Source organism: Chiloscyllium punctatum, chromosome 5 (assembly GCF_047496795.1).
Source record: "Chiloscyllium punctatum isolate Juve2018m chromosome 5, sChiPun1.3, whole genome shotgun sequence".
Lineage (NCBI taxonomy): Eukaryota > Metazoa > Chordata > Chondrichthyes > Orectolobiformes > Hemiscylliidae > Chiloscyllium > Chiloscyllium punctatum.
The window spans coordinates 39,051,806-39,069,546 of NC_092743.1; the positions used below are offsets into that span (position 1 = coordinate 39,051,806).

Sequence of the window (17,741 nt, forward strand, 5' to 3'; positions counted from 1 at the left end):
ATGCCTCTAGGAATTCCCTGGCTGTTCTCTGTTTGGCTTGCCCTACAATGGTAGTGTTGTCCCAGTCGAATTCATGTTGCTTGTCGGAGGAAACAGCACAGAAGCGCTTCACAGGAGGCACCCAAGCACTGAGGATGTTACCTAGACAGGGGACGAAACGTTTGCAACACAAATTCCCAGCTCGGCGAACAGAACCACAACAATTTCCACATTTCAGTTCCTCACAGTCTTAAATTATAAAAAGTATTCTCAATAGTAGTTTTGATAACTAGGTTCAACCATGAAACTTGTATGTTGAGAGGACTGTTCACCACCAGAACTAATGTGCATGGTATGGTACAATATGGTTTCTGACAGCAGCATATCGCTTTTTCATTTGCGCAAATGGTGCAATGATTATATTCATAAATTGGGTCATTTTCATTCTAGCAGCTCACACCTCAGATTCAAAGGAGGGGTTTTGATGTCGGAAAGACACACTTTCCTTTGCTGTCCCTCTTTAGCAAAATCACCAAACTGTTATTCCCAAATGGACCAGCTTTATGTACATTACTCTTTATCTGTATTTCTCAGGGAAGGAAAGTTTTCTTTTGACCCATTAAATATTACCTCTCCTTTGCAGGGTAGCAATTGTACTTTAAGAGTTGCAGAATGGTCAAATCTACCATCCGCTGTATGATATTATTGGCCAGACAACCCATGTACGTTTTTCCTGTGTAGACAAGATAATAGGATAGATTTCAAAAATTCTACTACATTGCAAATGTGTGCACTCTGACTTCAGTGGAATTGCAAAAATGAAGCTTCTGTATGTTTAGCATAACTTGATCTGATATAATACTTGGAAAATTAGAATGTCCAGACTTCTGATTTTTCTTCAGATTCTGGGCATTGCTGCCAATGTTATGTTTGCTGCTCAATCTAAGTAGCCCTGAGAAAAATTCCTTAATCAACTCAACAGTCCAGTTTATTGCATGACTGCTTTTTTAAACAGTTAACATAATATAAATTCTAATGGCCAAATCAAAATAAGGATAAAGCGTGTGATTAAAATTGAGGTTGAATCATGTGTGAAGTCTGATTCACTCATCTCTTTGCCCTGTGGCTGACTCTGTTTCACCTGAATGTAGTACATAGTTTTGGATTTCCAAGTGCAAGGCTAAAGTGTCTGAACTTGCACACTTATCCAGCTTCTCTCTTATCTTCTTTCATGCCCTCTCTGAGCTCATCTTGTCCATAATAGCCACCTCACACTTCCTCACCCCTAGTCCCACTCAACTGTTCAATACCCAATATTCCCATCTGGTCTCCATATTTATGGTTTAATTCTCTATGTATTGTCCTTCTTTCATTACAATGTGCTGACATCACTCCTTTCTCAAGTAAATCAGGATAAAAATGGGTGTGTCGCAGACCTGAGATGTTAACTCTGTTTCTCTATAGAGATTTTGCCTGACCTGCTGAGTATTTCCACCAGTTTCTATTTTTATTCCTTGAGGAGTCACATGTTGGCCAGATCAAGTAAGAGTTGCAGATTCCCTTCCATAAGGACAGTACTGAGCCAATTGGGTTTTTACAACAAACAATAATAATTATCATTGCCACCATCACTTGGATTAGGTCTATATTCCAGATGTATTAGTTAGTTTCAAATTCTATCCAACTGATTTTTAAAAAATCATTTTGTGGGAGGACCTTCCTGGCTGGGCCAGCATTTATTGCCCATTCCCAATTGCTTTAAAGAGGGTGCCAATAACTACAGTGATAGTTGTGGAGTTTGTACAGACTTTGGCTCATTGTATCTGCCCCAGTCATTAATCATCTACCATAACACGTTAATATTTTCCAGCACTTGGTCCAGAGCTATATGCTATGGCATATCAATATTTGTCGAAATATTTTTCAAATGTCTAGCTGGCACCTGTCCCTACCAACCTGTTATGCAGTGAGTTCCAGATATCCACCACGATCTGGGTGAAAAAAAAGTCCTTAAATCCTTCTAACCCCTTGCTCCTTATCTTAAAACTGTGCCCCCTTATTGTTAACCTCTCTGCTATGAGGAAATGTTTCTTCAAATCTACCCTACCTATGCCCATTACAACTTCATACACCTCAATCAGATCCCTCCTCAGCGCTTTTTACTGTAAGGGAAACAACCCCAGTCAAACTAGTCTATCTGAAACACCCTTGCCTAGGCAACATTCTGGTGAATCTCCTCTATACCTTCTCGACCACAATCACATCTGTCTTATAGTGTGTTGACCAGAAGTGCAGACAATACACCAGCTGTGGCCTAATGTTCTTTACAGTTCCATCTCATAACCTTCTTGCTCTTGTATTCAATGTCTTAACTAATAAAGGCAAGTATCTCATCTATCTTCTTAACCACTTTATCTTCCTGCTGCCTTCAAGGATCTATAGGCATGCATACCAAGATCCCTCTAATCCTCTATACTTCCCAGGGCCCGACCATTCCAGATGTATTTCCTTATCTTGTCCATTCTTCCACAATACATCAGCTCACACTTTTCTGAATTAAATTACATTTACCATCTACATTCCATCTCTATCATTCAATAATTTAGGGTTTCCTCCTTGCTATTCAACACACCATTTTTGTGTCATAAGCAAACTTACTGATTATGTATCCTACATTCATGCATTCTGGAACTGCTGTAATCTGTTTGCTGTGGGTACACCCACAATGCTTTCAGGGATTGGGTTCCAAGATCTTGACCCAACAACAGTGAAGAAATGGTGACATATTTCCAAGTGAATAGCTTGGAGGGAAACTTGCAGGTGATTGAGTTCCCATTTCCTCAATGGTATTGGTCATGATAGATGCTACCTAAGATGCTTTGGTGAATTTCTTTAGTGCGTTATGTGGATAGTACACACTGTTGTTACTATGCATCAATGATGGAATGAGTGAATGTTTGTGGACGTGGTGTCAATCAAGCAGGCAGCTTTGTTCTGGAAGGCATCAATCTTCTCAAGTATTATAGACCTGCACTCATCCAGGCACATTCCTGACTTGTGTCTTGTTGATGATTTACTCATTTTGGGGATTCAGAAGGTGAGTTGCTCACTGCAGGTTTCTGACCTGTTCTTGTAGCCACTGTATTTATATAGCTAGTCCAGTTCCATTTCTTGTCAACCCTCGGATGTTGATACTTGAGAATTCAGCAATGCTAATGCCACTGAATGTCAACAAGTAATGGTTAGATTGTCTATTATTGGAGACAGTCATTGGCTGGCATTTGTTTTATGTGAATGCTATTTGCTACTTGTCAGCCCAAGCCTCGATATTGTCCATGTCTTTCTGTATTTGAACATGGACTGCTTCAGGATCTGAGAAGTTTGTGTTACTGCATATTGAAAACATCCCCACTTCAGACCTTTTGACAGAAAGAAGGTCATCGATGGAGCACCTGAAGATGGTCTAAAGCACTAGCCTGAAGAAACTCCTGCAGAGATGTTGTGGAGTTGAAGTGGCTGAGCTGCCATCTTCCTTTTTGCCAGGTACGACTCAAAGCCCTTGCCCCCCTCCGATTCCCATTGACATCAGTAATGCTAATGTTCCTTGATGCAACACTCAGTCAAATGCGGCCTTAATGTCAAGGGAAGTCAGTCTCATTTCTGCTCTGATATTTAACTTTTTTTGTTCATGTTTGAACTAAGACTATTATGTGATAGACTATTATGTGATCAGGAGCTGAGTTGCCCTGTCAGAGCCCAAACTGGGCATCAATGAGCAGGTTGTTGTTAAGCAGGTGCTGCTTGGTAGCCCTGTTGATGACCCCCTCAGTCGCTATATTCTGCTCGAGAATAGACAATAATTGAGAGTTTTAGATTTGTCTTGCTTTTTTTGTGTACAGGTCATATGCAGGCAATTTTCCACATTATCATTGTAACAGTGCTTGAATAACTTGAGCTCGGCACACAAAATTCTGGAGCACTTTTCTTCAGTAATAATGTTGGAATATCATTATGGTCCATATTCTTTTAAATATCCAGTGCCTTCCGCTATTTCTTGCTACCATATGGAGTGTATTGAATTGGCTGAAGACTGCCATCTGTGATGATGGGACCCTCTGGAGGAAGTCAAAATGGATCATCCACTCAGGACTTCTGGCTGAAAGTTGTTACAAATATTTCAGACTTACTTTTGAATTGACGTGCTGGGCTCCCTCTTCATTGATGATGGGGACATTTGTGATACCTCCTCCTCCAGTGGATTGTTTAATTGCCCACCATTATTCATGAGAGCTTACGTCTGATCCATTAATTGTGGAATCCCTTAGCCCTGTTTATCACTTTTTCAGATTTTTCTACTTGTGCTGTTTGATAATGTAAGTAGTTCTGTGTTATAGCTTCAACAGGTTGACACCTCATTTTTAGATGTAACTGGTGATTTGAACCCATGTCACCTTAACATTAATCTGAGCCTCTTGGTCACTAACCCTTTGTAACATTACCTGAACTCACACCATTTCAGTTCATCTCCCAGTTGACAAAACCCTGACTGATGTCTTTGTTACTTCTAGATGTGAATATTCCAATTCACTCCAGGCTCGTGTTCAACATTCTATCCTCCATAAAGTCAAGTTCATCTCAAATCTTTATCTCTCTTGCAAAAATCCCCTTCACCTGTCACTCCTGTGTTTGATGACCAACATTTCAATTGTAAAATTCACTTTCCCTGTTTTCATATCTCCACATACTGTCTCTCATTTCTATCTGTTTAGTCTTGAGGCTTACAAGCCTTCGATATATCCATGCTCTTCAAATTCTGGCCTTTTGTGCTTCCTCAATTTTGATCATGCTGTGCCTTCAGCTACATAGGTGCTAAATTCTGGAATATTCTGCTTACCCTTCTCCACCTCATTGTCCTTCGTTTTAGACACTGCTTAAAACATACCTCTTTCTCCAAACTTTTGATCATCTGACCCAATATCTCCTTTTGTGGCTCAGTGTCATGCACTATTTCATTTTGCTCTTTTGAAGTACTTTGGGATATTTAATTAAAGCGCTATACCAATAAGTTGTTGATGTTGTTGATTAGTTTTGAATATTTTTAGATGGATTTGTTTCTAAGCGAAGATACTAATATATTTAGCAGCTGTATTATTGAATGTTCGTTGCCTTGGTGGAAGGAAAGCAGTCTGGAGACATAACATTTTAAAATGCAATTGGAATTTCCCCAAAGGTTAGACCAGTAAAGAAAGTATTGTTTTACAAGGCTGATTGTGTCAGTAATAGCACTTCCTGGGTATCCAGTGTAGAAATAATTTGAGACATGACAAGTGGCGAGTGTAAAATGCTTGCAAAGCACAGTGACATTAGACCTATGGTTTCCAAATCTCTCCATATTTGGAGTTAGCCTGATATCATGTCTGTTCTAAGGCAATTAATAGAGATTGATTGTCATCATTAGTTAACAACTGTTGAATCATGTGAGTATTGAGATGGTACAGGACAAACTGATTAACCCTGTGTTTTTTTTTGGCTATAGCAATTCTGATTCCATGGAAACTTCCACAGTTCTAGTCTCAAGATCAGCTCCATAACATATCATGCTGCTTTCGGTTTTTACTTTTTTAAACAATGAAAATCAGATCAACAGCCCCGAGGGAACACTGCAATAGAAGCACAAACAATTAAAAGAAACTTAAAGAAGGGAACATAAAGTTACCAAATCAAACTAACATTATCAGGGCCGATGATCCACCCAGCCCCTCCACTGGTTTTCAAAAGGCCTCTATGTTGCTGGTGAGCAACACATGCTCCTGCTCCTTGGGCAACATGAACACAGACATATCTGCAAAAAAGGGGCAGACATTCAGGCACAATGACTCCCTCCACAGCCTGCTGCCTGGACCAATTAATGGCTACTATCTGGTCATGACCATGACCAGACCCTTGAGAAGGCCCTCCGATCTGTCTGCCCCTCCACAACAGTAGCCTACATCCCTGGATGACTAGTTCAGTAACATTACCATTATGCCACCAACTTCTTACCTCTCAGTTTCTACACACACAGGATATTTAAAAAGAATTCATGTTGTTTTGCTGTGTCTCTAAAAAAATGTAACGGTCAGTCAGGGGTTATCTTGTTCATCTTCAAGGGAGCAGCTGCATTGTATCAGACTTAACTGCCTGACAGGGCTAGTTTTTTGGAGTTCAATATACAGGTTACTTTGGCAGAGCAGAATTGGTTGTAGAAAACAAACTACGAAACAAACCTGTGAAAAACAATCAGCCCAAATAATACCTGTAATAGTGATAACAAAATATTAAATAAGGATACTAGTGGAGAAAGCCAAATTAACACGTAGAATTAATCTGTTGTTGGCAACACTAGTTGTAAAATGAATAAAGCCCAGTCACTAAAAGGAAGCTTCCTGCTACTCTTCAAATAGTGTTATTATAGACTTCGGAGCCAAGCAACATATCAGAGCCCCCAGTGGAACCTGTGTTATTTTTAATAATCTCAATTCGATTGATGTACAGACTTCAAATCAAATCTTTGCACAGGATATTCACAAAGCAAACACAGCATTTAAGTGCTAATAGTCCTCTCATCTCCCTCTGAATCACCTGAATAGTTGGTTTGTCAGTTTAAAATCTAATGTAAATGACAAACCCTGTTAGCTGTACCCCTTTAATACTGAAGTGAAGCATCTGCCCACAACCTACAGGTTTGCGACTTGAATGGAGTGCAACTGGTGCTAGCAAACCCTTAGTAATTTAGTAATTTGAATAAGTATACTTGTAGGATTTATTGAGTTAAAAGTACAAACTCACAAGGAAATGAATTTAAGCCATTTGCTTCTTTAAACAGTTCTCAGAGAGAACTATATAAATTCCATTTGATTTTCCCCCATTTACTGTTTGAAAGAGCTTTTTCATCACATCTTTTACTATCTTTTTGTGATTTGGCACTTTGTGCCTGCGCTAATGTAATACCCCTGTTTAAGACAGGACAGAGGTTGATGATAGGAAATTATATGCCGATTAGCCTGACCTTAGTTGTTGCGAAGAGTTTAAAGTCTGTTATTAAGGATGAGATTTCAGAGTACTTGGAAAAATAGGTAAAATAGTTATGGTAAAATAGGACTGAGTCAAGGGGAGGTGATGCCTGACAAATATTTCAGAATCCTTTGAGGAGGTAATGAGTAAGTTAGATTCAGGACAGCCAGTGGACATAATCTTTGTGGATTTCCAGAAGGCCTTTGGCAAGGTGCCACATTGGAGGCTGCTAAACAAGAGCCCATTGTGTTCGGGGCAAGGTACTGGTGTGGGCACAGGATTGGCTGATGGGCAGAAGCAGAGAGTGGGTATAAAGGACTCTTTTTCAGGATAGCAACCACTGAATAGTGGAGTTCCACAAGGGTCAGTGTTGGCACTACAACTATTCACATTATACGTTATACATCTAGCTGAAGGAACTGAGGGCATTGTTGCTAAGTTTGCAGCTGGCACAAAGATAGGTGGGGACATAGACAATGTTGAGGAGGCTCAAGGCGGCAGAAGGTCTTGAACAGGATAAGAGAGTGGGCAAAGAAGTGGCAGATGGAACACAATGTGGGAAAGTGTGAAGTTATACACTTTAGTAAAAAAAAGACATAGACTATTTCTAAATGGGGAAAGGCTTTGGAAATCTGAAGCACAAAGGCATGTAGGAGTCCAAGTTCAGGATTCTTTAAAGTTAACACGTTGGTTCAACAGTTGGCTGTTAAGAAGATGTTACCAATATTAGCATTCATTTCGAGAGGGCTAGATTTCAAGAGCGGGGATGTAGTGCTAAATTTGTATAAGGCTCTAGTCAGACTGCATTTGGAATCTTATGAGCAGATTTGGGCTCACAGCACCAGGGTCCCAGGATCAATTCCAGCCTCGGGTAACGTGTCTGCGTGGGTTTCCTCCAGGTGCTCCGGTTTCCTCCCATAGTCCAAAGATGTGCAGGTCAGGTGAATTGGCCATGCTAAATTGCCCGTAGTGTTAGGTGCATCAGTCAGAGGGAGGTGGGTTGCTCTTCGGAGGGTTGGTGTGGACTTGTTGGGCCGAAGGGCCTGTTTCCACACTGTAGGGAATCTAATCTAATCTTATCATAATGGTAATATTTGTAAAGTAGCTCATCATGTCTCAAGATGCTGCGGATAAAAGAAAATGACTGTTCACAGAACTAAAATAAGGTAATTATCAGGTGGAAACAAACAGGGGGAAGAGGAAGCGGCCAGCTCAAAGGGGGGGGCGCGCACCCCCTTTCACCTGGCCGTGCGCGCTCCCACACCTCCACCACGGTCGCGCGCACGCCCTTCCATCTGGCCGCGTGCTCTCACTCACCTAGCCGCGTGTGACCTTCCACCTGGTGGCGCGCTCCCTCTCGGTTGGCGGCGCGCGGCTTCTGTCACCTGACCGCGCGCTCCCTCGCACCTGACCCGGCGGCCAGCGGCAGAAGCGCGCGCGAGCGGCCCCTTCCGCGGCGGAGCTGAACCTGGGCAGTTGTCTTCGCTCTCTGCGCGCGCGCGCGCACACACACACTTGGAGAATTATTTTTTTCGGGGGGGTGGGGTGAGGAAAGGTGATCTGAGTAGAGGCGCGCTCCCGGTCAAAAAAAGGGGGCGGCATTCCCTCGCGTGCGCGCGCGCGCTCAGAAGGAGAAGCGCAAACAGATTCAGCCAAAAAAAACCACACACACAACAGGAGCAACAACATAAAAGAGAAAAAGAAGAAACCCCGGAACCGAGATGGCGGAAGCGCCTATTGTTTGAAAACAGAAGGGAGAGTGAGAAAAGACATTTACTCGGAGTAACTTACAACTTAACCAAAGGATTTAATGTTAAATATAAAGCGAGGAAAGCCCAGCTTTCGGGATAAATACGTGAGGAAAGAGAATCTTCACTGATGCGAGATTCTGTGCAACAATTCTGGTTTTTTTTTGCAACGAGGGACTAATTTTACATTTTTTTTTGTTTGCAACATCGGTGGGGAGAGGTGGAAAGTGGGGATGAAGAGTTGCAAGAAAAAGCTGCGCGTGTGAGAGAGGATAAAGAGAAAATAGTAAATTATTAATTGTTTTTTAAAAAAAGAAGAAAGCGCAGCTCCTGTTGGTCGAGGAATGGCTTCGAAGGAGCGGCTGTACGAGCTCTGGATGTTGTACTTCGCCAAGGTGAGTCCCACACCTGGAAACGCAGGGCCAGGGACGCCAGTCTCACATGCGTTCACCCCCGGCGTCTGTCTCAAAGTTTCTAGCTTCGCTTGCAAAGGAAAGCAAAAGTACAAATCTGCTGTCACTGCACCGTGACAGTAGATTTTTCTTTTGCAATTTAATTTATTTTGTTTGTTATGTGTTGCCTTTGAGAATAATCTTTCAATTCCACGTTTACTTCATATCACAGTGTTATCGTCATTTCTCATTTGAGGAAATATAACTTGCAGGATAGTTGAAGGTGGCTGTCTTTGCCTTTGTTTATGCTGATTTGAGAAATGTTTATGTATAAGCCAGCCAATGTTTGATGGTGATGTTGAATGATCACGTTTGTAAAAGCAATCCAGGACTTGTTGCGGCCAACAATTGAAGTGTCTCATACGCACGATGCAATTTATTTGTGGACAGTTTAGTTCACTTCTCTGGGTTAAAAAACCGTTCCTTGAATTGTTTGGAATATTCATTTAAATCGAGAAAGAGGTAGGGCATGTAATGCTGACCGATGTTCACTGCAAGTGCTGAACGGATTTATTCGTGTTATGGTAGTTAGATTTCAAACAAGAAAAAAAAGTTCTTGATACTTCTGTTTGTGTCTGAGCGAGATGCCCAGTTGCAATTGTCCAATGTATTGTTGATACCAACCGTTTTACAAAGCGTAACTGTATTTGGGATTGTTCACCTTCATTGTTAGAATTGGTTCCATTGCAATAACACGGTGATCTTTTCGCAAATCAGACAGCTACTTCCAAATTGCATCTGTCGTACTTGGACAATGAGCTGTACTTTTGATTGATCATCATTTTCTGAGGGTGCGTTTATTTCGTTGAGTTGGTCATTTATTTATTTATTGGTTTACATACATTACGGTTTGTACGTGCATATATAGTGTGCATTGTATTAGAATTGGCAGTCCCCAAAGAAGAGTTTGCCTGGTCTGGATCGGCTTTTGCTCCAGGAACTGGGGTACGGTAACTTTGGGTCCGCCGATGGAGCCACTCCTTCAACTCGAGCGCTGGCTGTATGTGTCTGCGTGGAGTTCAACTTGCAAAACCTAACCTCTTGACGGAAATCACACTTCAAACTTGAAAATTCTAGCGATTTACTGCGTTTCGATGCTTTTTAGCTTGCTCACAGCTCTACATCTCCCTCGTGAGCTTTGGTTGAGTGTGTGATACAGTGAAGGTCCGCCCAGAAATCCCATTGTGACCTCAATGCTCTTCTCCATATCACTGCCCTCTTGGAGGCACGAGCTTGTTGTCATTGTCAATGTTGACTCTGCTTTCTTCCCACAGATGCTGCCAGACCTGCTCAGTTTCTCTAGCGATTTCTGATTTTTGTCCTGAAAGGACCCTTGGTGCTTCACCCTAGTGATTATTCTGCAGTCTTCACTGATGTAACAGATAGTTGATATTATCAGCTAGTGAAAGGCATCACCTGCAGCTTAAATGTGTCTGAACTTGCAAAATTTATTTGTGGGAGGTGGTCACAGATGGTCTTCTAGTTTCTGGAATCAAAAGACTTCAACAATTACTTATTCGATAATTCAGCTCAGTGACCAGATTTGCAGAAAAACAAAACTAGGTGTACAGGCAGCTGTGACAGTATTCTATGATTTCTAGAGATAAATTATACACACAAATGAAGATGCATTGGCTGTGCTTCCTCAAAGGAGTTCAGGACAAATTCAACTGCTTTTGGAAATAACCAAATATATTGTAAAATGTACGGTTGTTTTCACTTTTGAGGTTTGCATTTAAGTGCAGAACAGGAGATGTAATAGTCCAACCCAAAATAAATTTGAGATGTTCATTTCAAAATTTTTGGGGTGGGACTGGAGAGCTGGTAGAGTTCTCATCATAGTAATGCCTCTCGTTGGAGGTCCATTAACACAATAATAAGGATTGCTGTTGGATGTGGGAAGATGAAATAGTAATCTATGCAAGTAATGAATACTTTTGTGACGTTTCAGTAGCACCTGGATCTGTAACTGTAGCTGCCTGACAGCACTAGTTCTCTGCTTGTATATTTGCATTTCTTGTTCCTACTGCCTGCCTTCCCAATTTCGAGCAGCTCAACTACTCCCTTACTGCATAACCCCTTAAGCTCTGCTTCCCCTTGCTCTACTTCAACGTTGGTTAGTGTCATTGCCATGAGAAGCACACCAAAACCAACTCTTGATGTCAGGAAATGCTAAATAAACTCCATTTGGTGTCTCCCACCCCCTCCAGTAATAATAAAATTATGTGCTTAAAATCGGTGACCATAGGGTATTGCAGAGCGAGGAACTACACAGACATAAGCCTAGTTTGTACTACTGTGGTTAGGGTGTATTTAAAGGGAATGCATTGGTGAAATACTTAAATTGAAGCTTTCTAGATTTGTTTTCACTCAGCTGCTATGAAAATTAAGTAAATGGTAAACAGTGAGTAGAGCAGCTCTAAAAGGAAGCCAAGTGAAGCATGTGCTTACAAGTGTTGTGCTTTGCAAACTCATGTGACTTAAAGCAAACAAGGATTCTCATACCTTAAATGGGAACTGCAAACTAGATAGTGTTGCAATAAGAAGAATGTATTGAAATAACATCTTTCAGAACCTCCATATGCAACCTGTGAAATAAATTTGAAACACACTGTTTTAATGTAGGAAATACTGAATTGGCTGTACACAGCAGGATATCCAAGTTAAGAACATTTCATCTATTGATTTAGGGAGTGAATATTGGTCAGAACAGCTGACCTTCCTGAATCATCTGTGAAATTGCCACATGCAGTTTTACATGCATTGAAGAGGGCAGACAAGACCTTGGTTTTATGCTTTATCTGATAAGTTGATACCTTCTGGTCTAGCTTCATAATTTTGTCAGATCCTGCTTCAGTTATGTATGCATTTCCTTTTAAAGTGCAAGAGAATTGCATTCAGTGCATTAATCAATGTGGGCTGCTTGTGTGTAGCCCTAGCAGCTATTAGTGAGAGAGTTACTTTAAACTGAGACATTGCTTGCTTTACTGCAGTTCAAGTAAGAACACTTCTTTTGGATCTTTACAGGTTGGCATCTGAAGAATAGGGAGTCTAGGTTATAAGCTGAAAAATGTGTTGCTGGAGAAGTGCAGCAGGTCAGGCAGCATCCAAGGAGCAGGAGAATCGACGTTTCGGGCATAAGCCCTTCTTCAGGAATGAGGACGGTGTGCCAAGCAGGCTAAGATAAAAGGTAGGGAGGAGGGACTTGGGAGGGGCATTGGGAATGCAATAGGTGGAAGGAGGTTAAGGTGAGGCTGATAGGCCGGAGAGGGGGTTGGGACGGAGAGGTCGGGAAGAAGATTGCAGGTCAAGAAGGCGGTGCCAAGGCGCCAAGGAACCCTCCAACCACAAGGGGTGAATGCAGATTTCTCCAGTTTCCTCATTTCCCCTCCCCCCCACCTTATCTCAGTCCCAACCCTCGGACTCAGTACCACCTTCTTGACCTGCAATCTTCTTCCCGACCTCTTTGCCCCTCACTCTCACCTTAACCTCCTTCCACCTATTGCATTTCCAACGCCCCTTCCCCAATTCCCTCCTCCCTAGCTTTTATCTTAGCCTGCTTGGCACACCCTCCTCATTCCTGAAGAAGGGCTTATGCCCGAAACGTCGATTCTCCTGCTCCTTGGATGCTGCCTGACCTGTTGCGCTTTTCCAGCAACACACATTTTTCAGCTCTGATCTCCAGCATCTGCAGCCCTCACTTTCTACTAGTCTAGGTTATAATTCAGGAACATTATATATTTATTACATCTGTTAATTATCTATGGTGTAAGCTTCAGGTTTAAATATAGATTTATGCAATAGCTCAGTAAATTGTTTTTAGAACTTGAAACTCTAGTACCCCTCTCTACAGTCCAAACATGTGCAGGTTAGGTGAATTGGCCATGCTAAATTGCCTGTAGTGTTAGGTGAAGGTATAAATTAGGGGAATGGGTCTGTGTGGGTTGCGCTCTGGCGGGACGGTGTGGACTTGTTGGGCCAAAGGGCCTGTTTCCACATTGTAAGTAATCTAATCTAATCTAACTTTCATATATTCTCACTGAAAGGCACCCCATGTCTTCCAGTTAACTCCTTGTTATTTACCCATTTTTTTTCATACGTGACACTAGCAGTTGAACATCACCAGGCTACTCTTCTGTGGAAGGAGCCACAGCTCATTTTGCCTCCATCTGATGTTCATGGAGACATACTCTCTTTCATCATCCATGGCCACTGGTACTGACATCAATTGTAATTTCCCAATGAGAACACTGGTTAAGGTCAACTAACTAAATTGAACATAATCTAGGAAGTTCAATATGATTAGCACCTCACTGGAAAATGTAGCCACCATGGATGAGCTGAATAAATTTTATATCCTAAAGACCAAAGAAATGCCACTAGAGAAGCTGGAATTTTGTATTGCAAGGAGCTAGTGGGAGATCACTGAGTGGAGTTTAAGTTGCAACAGTGTGAACTCTGAACAAGATGGACCAGTCTGGGCATGTACTTCCTGTTAGCAACACTATACGAACAGTGCCAGAGGCTGTATATCCAATCTGTGTAAGAGAGACCCTTTCATGCTTCACTGTGGTACAAGTAGTTGAGCTCACTGATTCTAGCACTATCAGAAGGATGTTGTGAAATGTGAAAGGGTTCAGAAAAGATTTACAAGGATGTTGTCAAGATTGGAAGGTTTAAGCTTTAGGGAGAGGCTGGGGCTGTTTTCTTTGGAGTGTCAAAGGCTGAGGGCGACCTTTATAGAGGTTTATAAAATCATGAGGGGCATGGCTAGGGTAAATAGACAAGGTCTTTTCCCTAGAGTGGGGGAGTCCAGAACTAGAGGGCATAAGTTTAGGGTGAGAGGGGAAAGATATAAAAGAGACCTAAGGGGCAACGTCTTCACGCAGAGGGTGGTGTGTGCATGGAATGAGCTGCTAGAGGAAGTGGTGGAGGCTGGTACAATTACAGCATTTTAAAAGTCATCTGGGTGGATATATAAATAGGAAGGGTTTGTGGGATATGGGCCAGGTGCTGGCAAATGGGACTAGATTAGGTTCGGATATCTGGTTGGCATGGATGAGTTGGACCAAAGGGTCAGTTTCTGTGATGTACATTTTTGACTCTGACACTCTAAGTAAATAAGAGTATCTTTAAGCTGTAAGTACCACAGCATTGTAAGTTTGTGTCCTGGAAAATAAACTGATCTCAGCAGGGGTACTAGTAGAATGGGGGGGGGGGTGGGATTGTAGAGGTTGAAGTATGGGGGAGATGTTCAGATTTGCTGAAGAAACCGAGTTTCAGAAATTAGAAATGGGAACAGAGGATTGTGATCAAATGTTGGAACAGACTCGAAGGCCAAATGGCCTAATTCTATTCCTATATCTTACGATTTTATTGTCATTCATCCTGTTGAGCCTGCTCCACCATTCAGTTGTGTTAGAATATATTATCTACTTTAACACAATGATCCTACACTATCTCCATACCCTTTTGATGTCATTAGCATCCAGAAAGCTATCAATTTCTGTATTGAACATGCTCATTGATTGTGTTTCTGTAGCCTTTTGGCATAGAGAGTTCAAAGATTCACTATGCTGAGTGAAAAAATACAGGAACACTAATAGTGAATTGAGCCTGCAGTGCCATTTAAACCGATTTCAAGATCTCTTTTGTATATTATTCCCATGTATCTTAACACCACTGATAATCAAAAAAAAATCATCATCTTATATCTTGGATATACCCAAAGACTGAACTTCCACAGCTTTGAAGCAGAAAATTTCAAAAATTTGCTACTCTGAGCAAAAACATTTCTCATCTCAGCCCTAAATGGATTCCTTTTTTACTTTAAATTTTGCGTCTCATTCTAGATTCCCCAGCCAGAGGAAATATCTTGCCTTCATTAGCCTATCTATCCTTTTGTAAGTTTCAACGAGATCACCTTTCACTCTTCAAAATCTTAGAGTATATAGGCCCAGTTTCCTCAATCTCTCAAAATTAGACAGTCCCACCAACTCTGGAAAAAGTATGGTGAAGCTTTATTGCATTCCCTCTTTGACAATAATATTGCCTCTTATTCTTAAAAACCCCTAGTGCATACAGGTCCAGTGTTGAAGATTCCTCTTCATAAAACAATCCCACCATTCCAATTTAAGTAACCTTCATTGCACACCTTCTCTGGCTTTCCTTAAATAAGATTATACACAATGTTCTAGGAGCAGTCTCGCCGAGACTTTGTACAGTTGCAGCAAGACATCTTTACTCCTGTACTTAAATCCCTTCGCATTGAAAGCCAACATACAATTTGCCTTCCTAATTGCTTGCTGCATCTGTATCTGAGCTTTTAGTGACTCGTGAACAAGGACGCCCATGTCCATTTGTGATGAAGGAAACTGTCAGGGTTTTTACAAGTTGGTTTACTGGATGTAGGAATCACATGCTTTGCCTTTCTCACTTTGACCTGACAGTGCGGTCACTTCTAAGCCTATTAAGAGTCAACAATATATATTGAAGCTGGAATCTTGTAGAGCAAATGGGTCAGGTAGGATGCTTTCTGTGAAGTGTTTTAGTGAACCAATTTAGATCGAGATGATCCAACAACTTTTATGATTTCTTCCATTGCCAGCCCACACATTAACATGTTTTTAAAAATTCAGTTTCCCAATGTGGTTTGATGGAATTTGAACCCACTATCTCTAGGTTGTTGGTTTAATGCCATAGTCATTCCTGATCTTTTGTCAAGTAATCACTGTTGGAATAAACCATGGTGGAATATGGGATTGGAGATTTTATGTTACTAATTTGAAATTGAATGACCTACCCAAATTTGTTGTTTTCCAGATCTACTTACAAAAAAGCAGCTACTTAGTACAGGCACTAGAGATTGGTCAACGTTCAGAGCACCACACCTTGGCAAGATCAGGTCCGAGGAAACAAGTGGCCAGGTTAAGGGGAAAATGAAACACATGGAAACTTGTCATTGAAATAAGATTGCCTTTGAAAACAAAACGTCAGCCTGCTGATGTTGGTGCTCTGTTGAAATCAGTGACACATGCAAGTCAGTTCTGGTAGTATGAGTCCTGAGTGTTTCAACAAAAAATAGAAGTGGAAATAAAAACAGAAAGAAATGAGAAGGGTTATACAAAGGTCAAGCAGATACATTTAAGGGGATATCTTTCAAAAGGAAAAGACAAATTACTTGTGTATTTAAGTAGTGCCTTTCATTTCCTTAACATTTCCCAAGAAAGTTCACAGTCAAGAATGAATTTTTAAGTTAAGTAATTTACTGTATTTTCCTGCATCATAACAATTTGAAATATGAGGTGATTAGGTTTGATTGTTCTTCTTACCCAATGTAGACAGAAAATTCAATTTTCAAGGGGTATCAGAACAGAATGACTTAGGTGTACATGTGCATAATTCATTTAAGCTAACAGCACAGGTTGAGAGATTCATAAAGATTCATTGAGAGGTTCATAAATAGTACAGTATCCTCAGCATTATTAACAGGGACATAGAGGATAAGAATGCAGAAGCTAAGTTGAACATGTATAAGACACTAATTTCAGTTGATTAAGCCCAGTTCGGGGTGCCATACTTTGGGAACAATGTGAATGCATTGGAGAGAATACAAAGTAGATTAATAAGAATCATTCCAGGGATGAGAAATGGTGTATGGCCCTATAAACCACCCTAACATCATAACCAAATGAGCTGCTTCAGAGGTGCTGTGTGAGAGATAAAGACACTAGAAGAACTCCAGTAATCTTCAGGTCATCTTGTGGAATCCTTTTTGGGTCTCAGCTTAGCATCTCACCTGAAAGCCCACAATTTCCTGAATTTCTATCTGTACTATACTGAGCTGACAGCCTGAAGCTTTGTGCTCAATTCTTTGTTGTAGAATTTGAACCAACAGACTTTTCACAGTGAACCAAGAGTGTTAAAACTCAGCCACAGCTGACTTCTAAATCATTTTGGGAAGAAAGAGCCACAGAGTAAAAATGCAATGAGGGAAAGATAAGCCATCTGTGGAGAGAGGAAGAAGGATATGAGCTGTGACCCAACCATAGAAGTGCAGATGCTCTGTCTCAGAAGTGCTACAAAAAACTAGCTGGTTTGAAGAGCAAGGTCTAAATTTTTGACTATAGTATAAGTTTGGCCATAGCAGAAATAAAACTTGAGAGAAATGTAAAATGGACTGCTTTCTTGTCTGGTGCTGTGACGTGGTTAAAATCTAGTCTGAGCAGTTCCAGTGCATATGGAATTTGGTAAAAACGAAAATCTGATGTGCATCGCACAAGATAGATTGTGGTCTCCTTCAACTATAGTCTTCATCAACTTTTAAATCTTAAAGCGGTTTTTAAAAAAAAATTTTTGTTTATTTCTTTGAAATCTAATAACACTTCCACACTTCAGTTATTACAGGGATTCCATTATTATCTCTGCCTGTCTGCCTTAACCTTGTACATGTTAAGATTGTTATCTTTTTCAGTTTCTGGTTGATAAATTTAAGTTTTATTTCAAATAA

At 41.0% G+C, this 17,741-nt stretch overlaps 1 protein-coding gene across 3 annotated transcripts in view; it reads left to right on the forward strand.

Annotated features, from left to right (window-relative positions):
- Positions 1–9,005: 9,005 nt before the first annotated feature.
- Positions 9,006–17,741, forward strand: part of nbeal2 (neurobeachin-like 2) — a 227,775-nt gene continuing 219,039 nt past the window's right edge. For all 3 annotated transcript variants that reach the window (XM_072570079.1, XM_072570081.1, XM_072570082.1), the window contains exon 1: positions 9,006–9,175. In XM_072570079.1, coding sequence (XP_072426180.1) covers positions 9,125–9,175 — 51 coding nt within the window. In that variant the 5' untranslated portion in view covers positions 9,006–9,124. The remainder of the gene's footprint in view (positions 9,176–17,741) is intronic.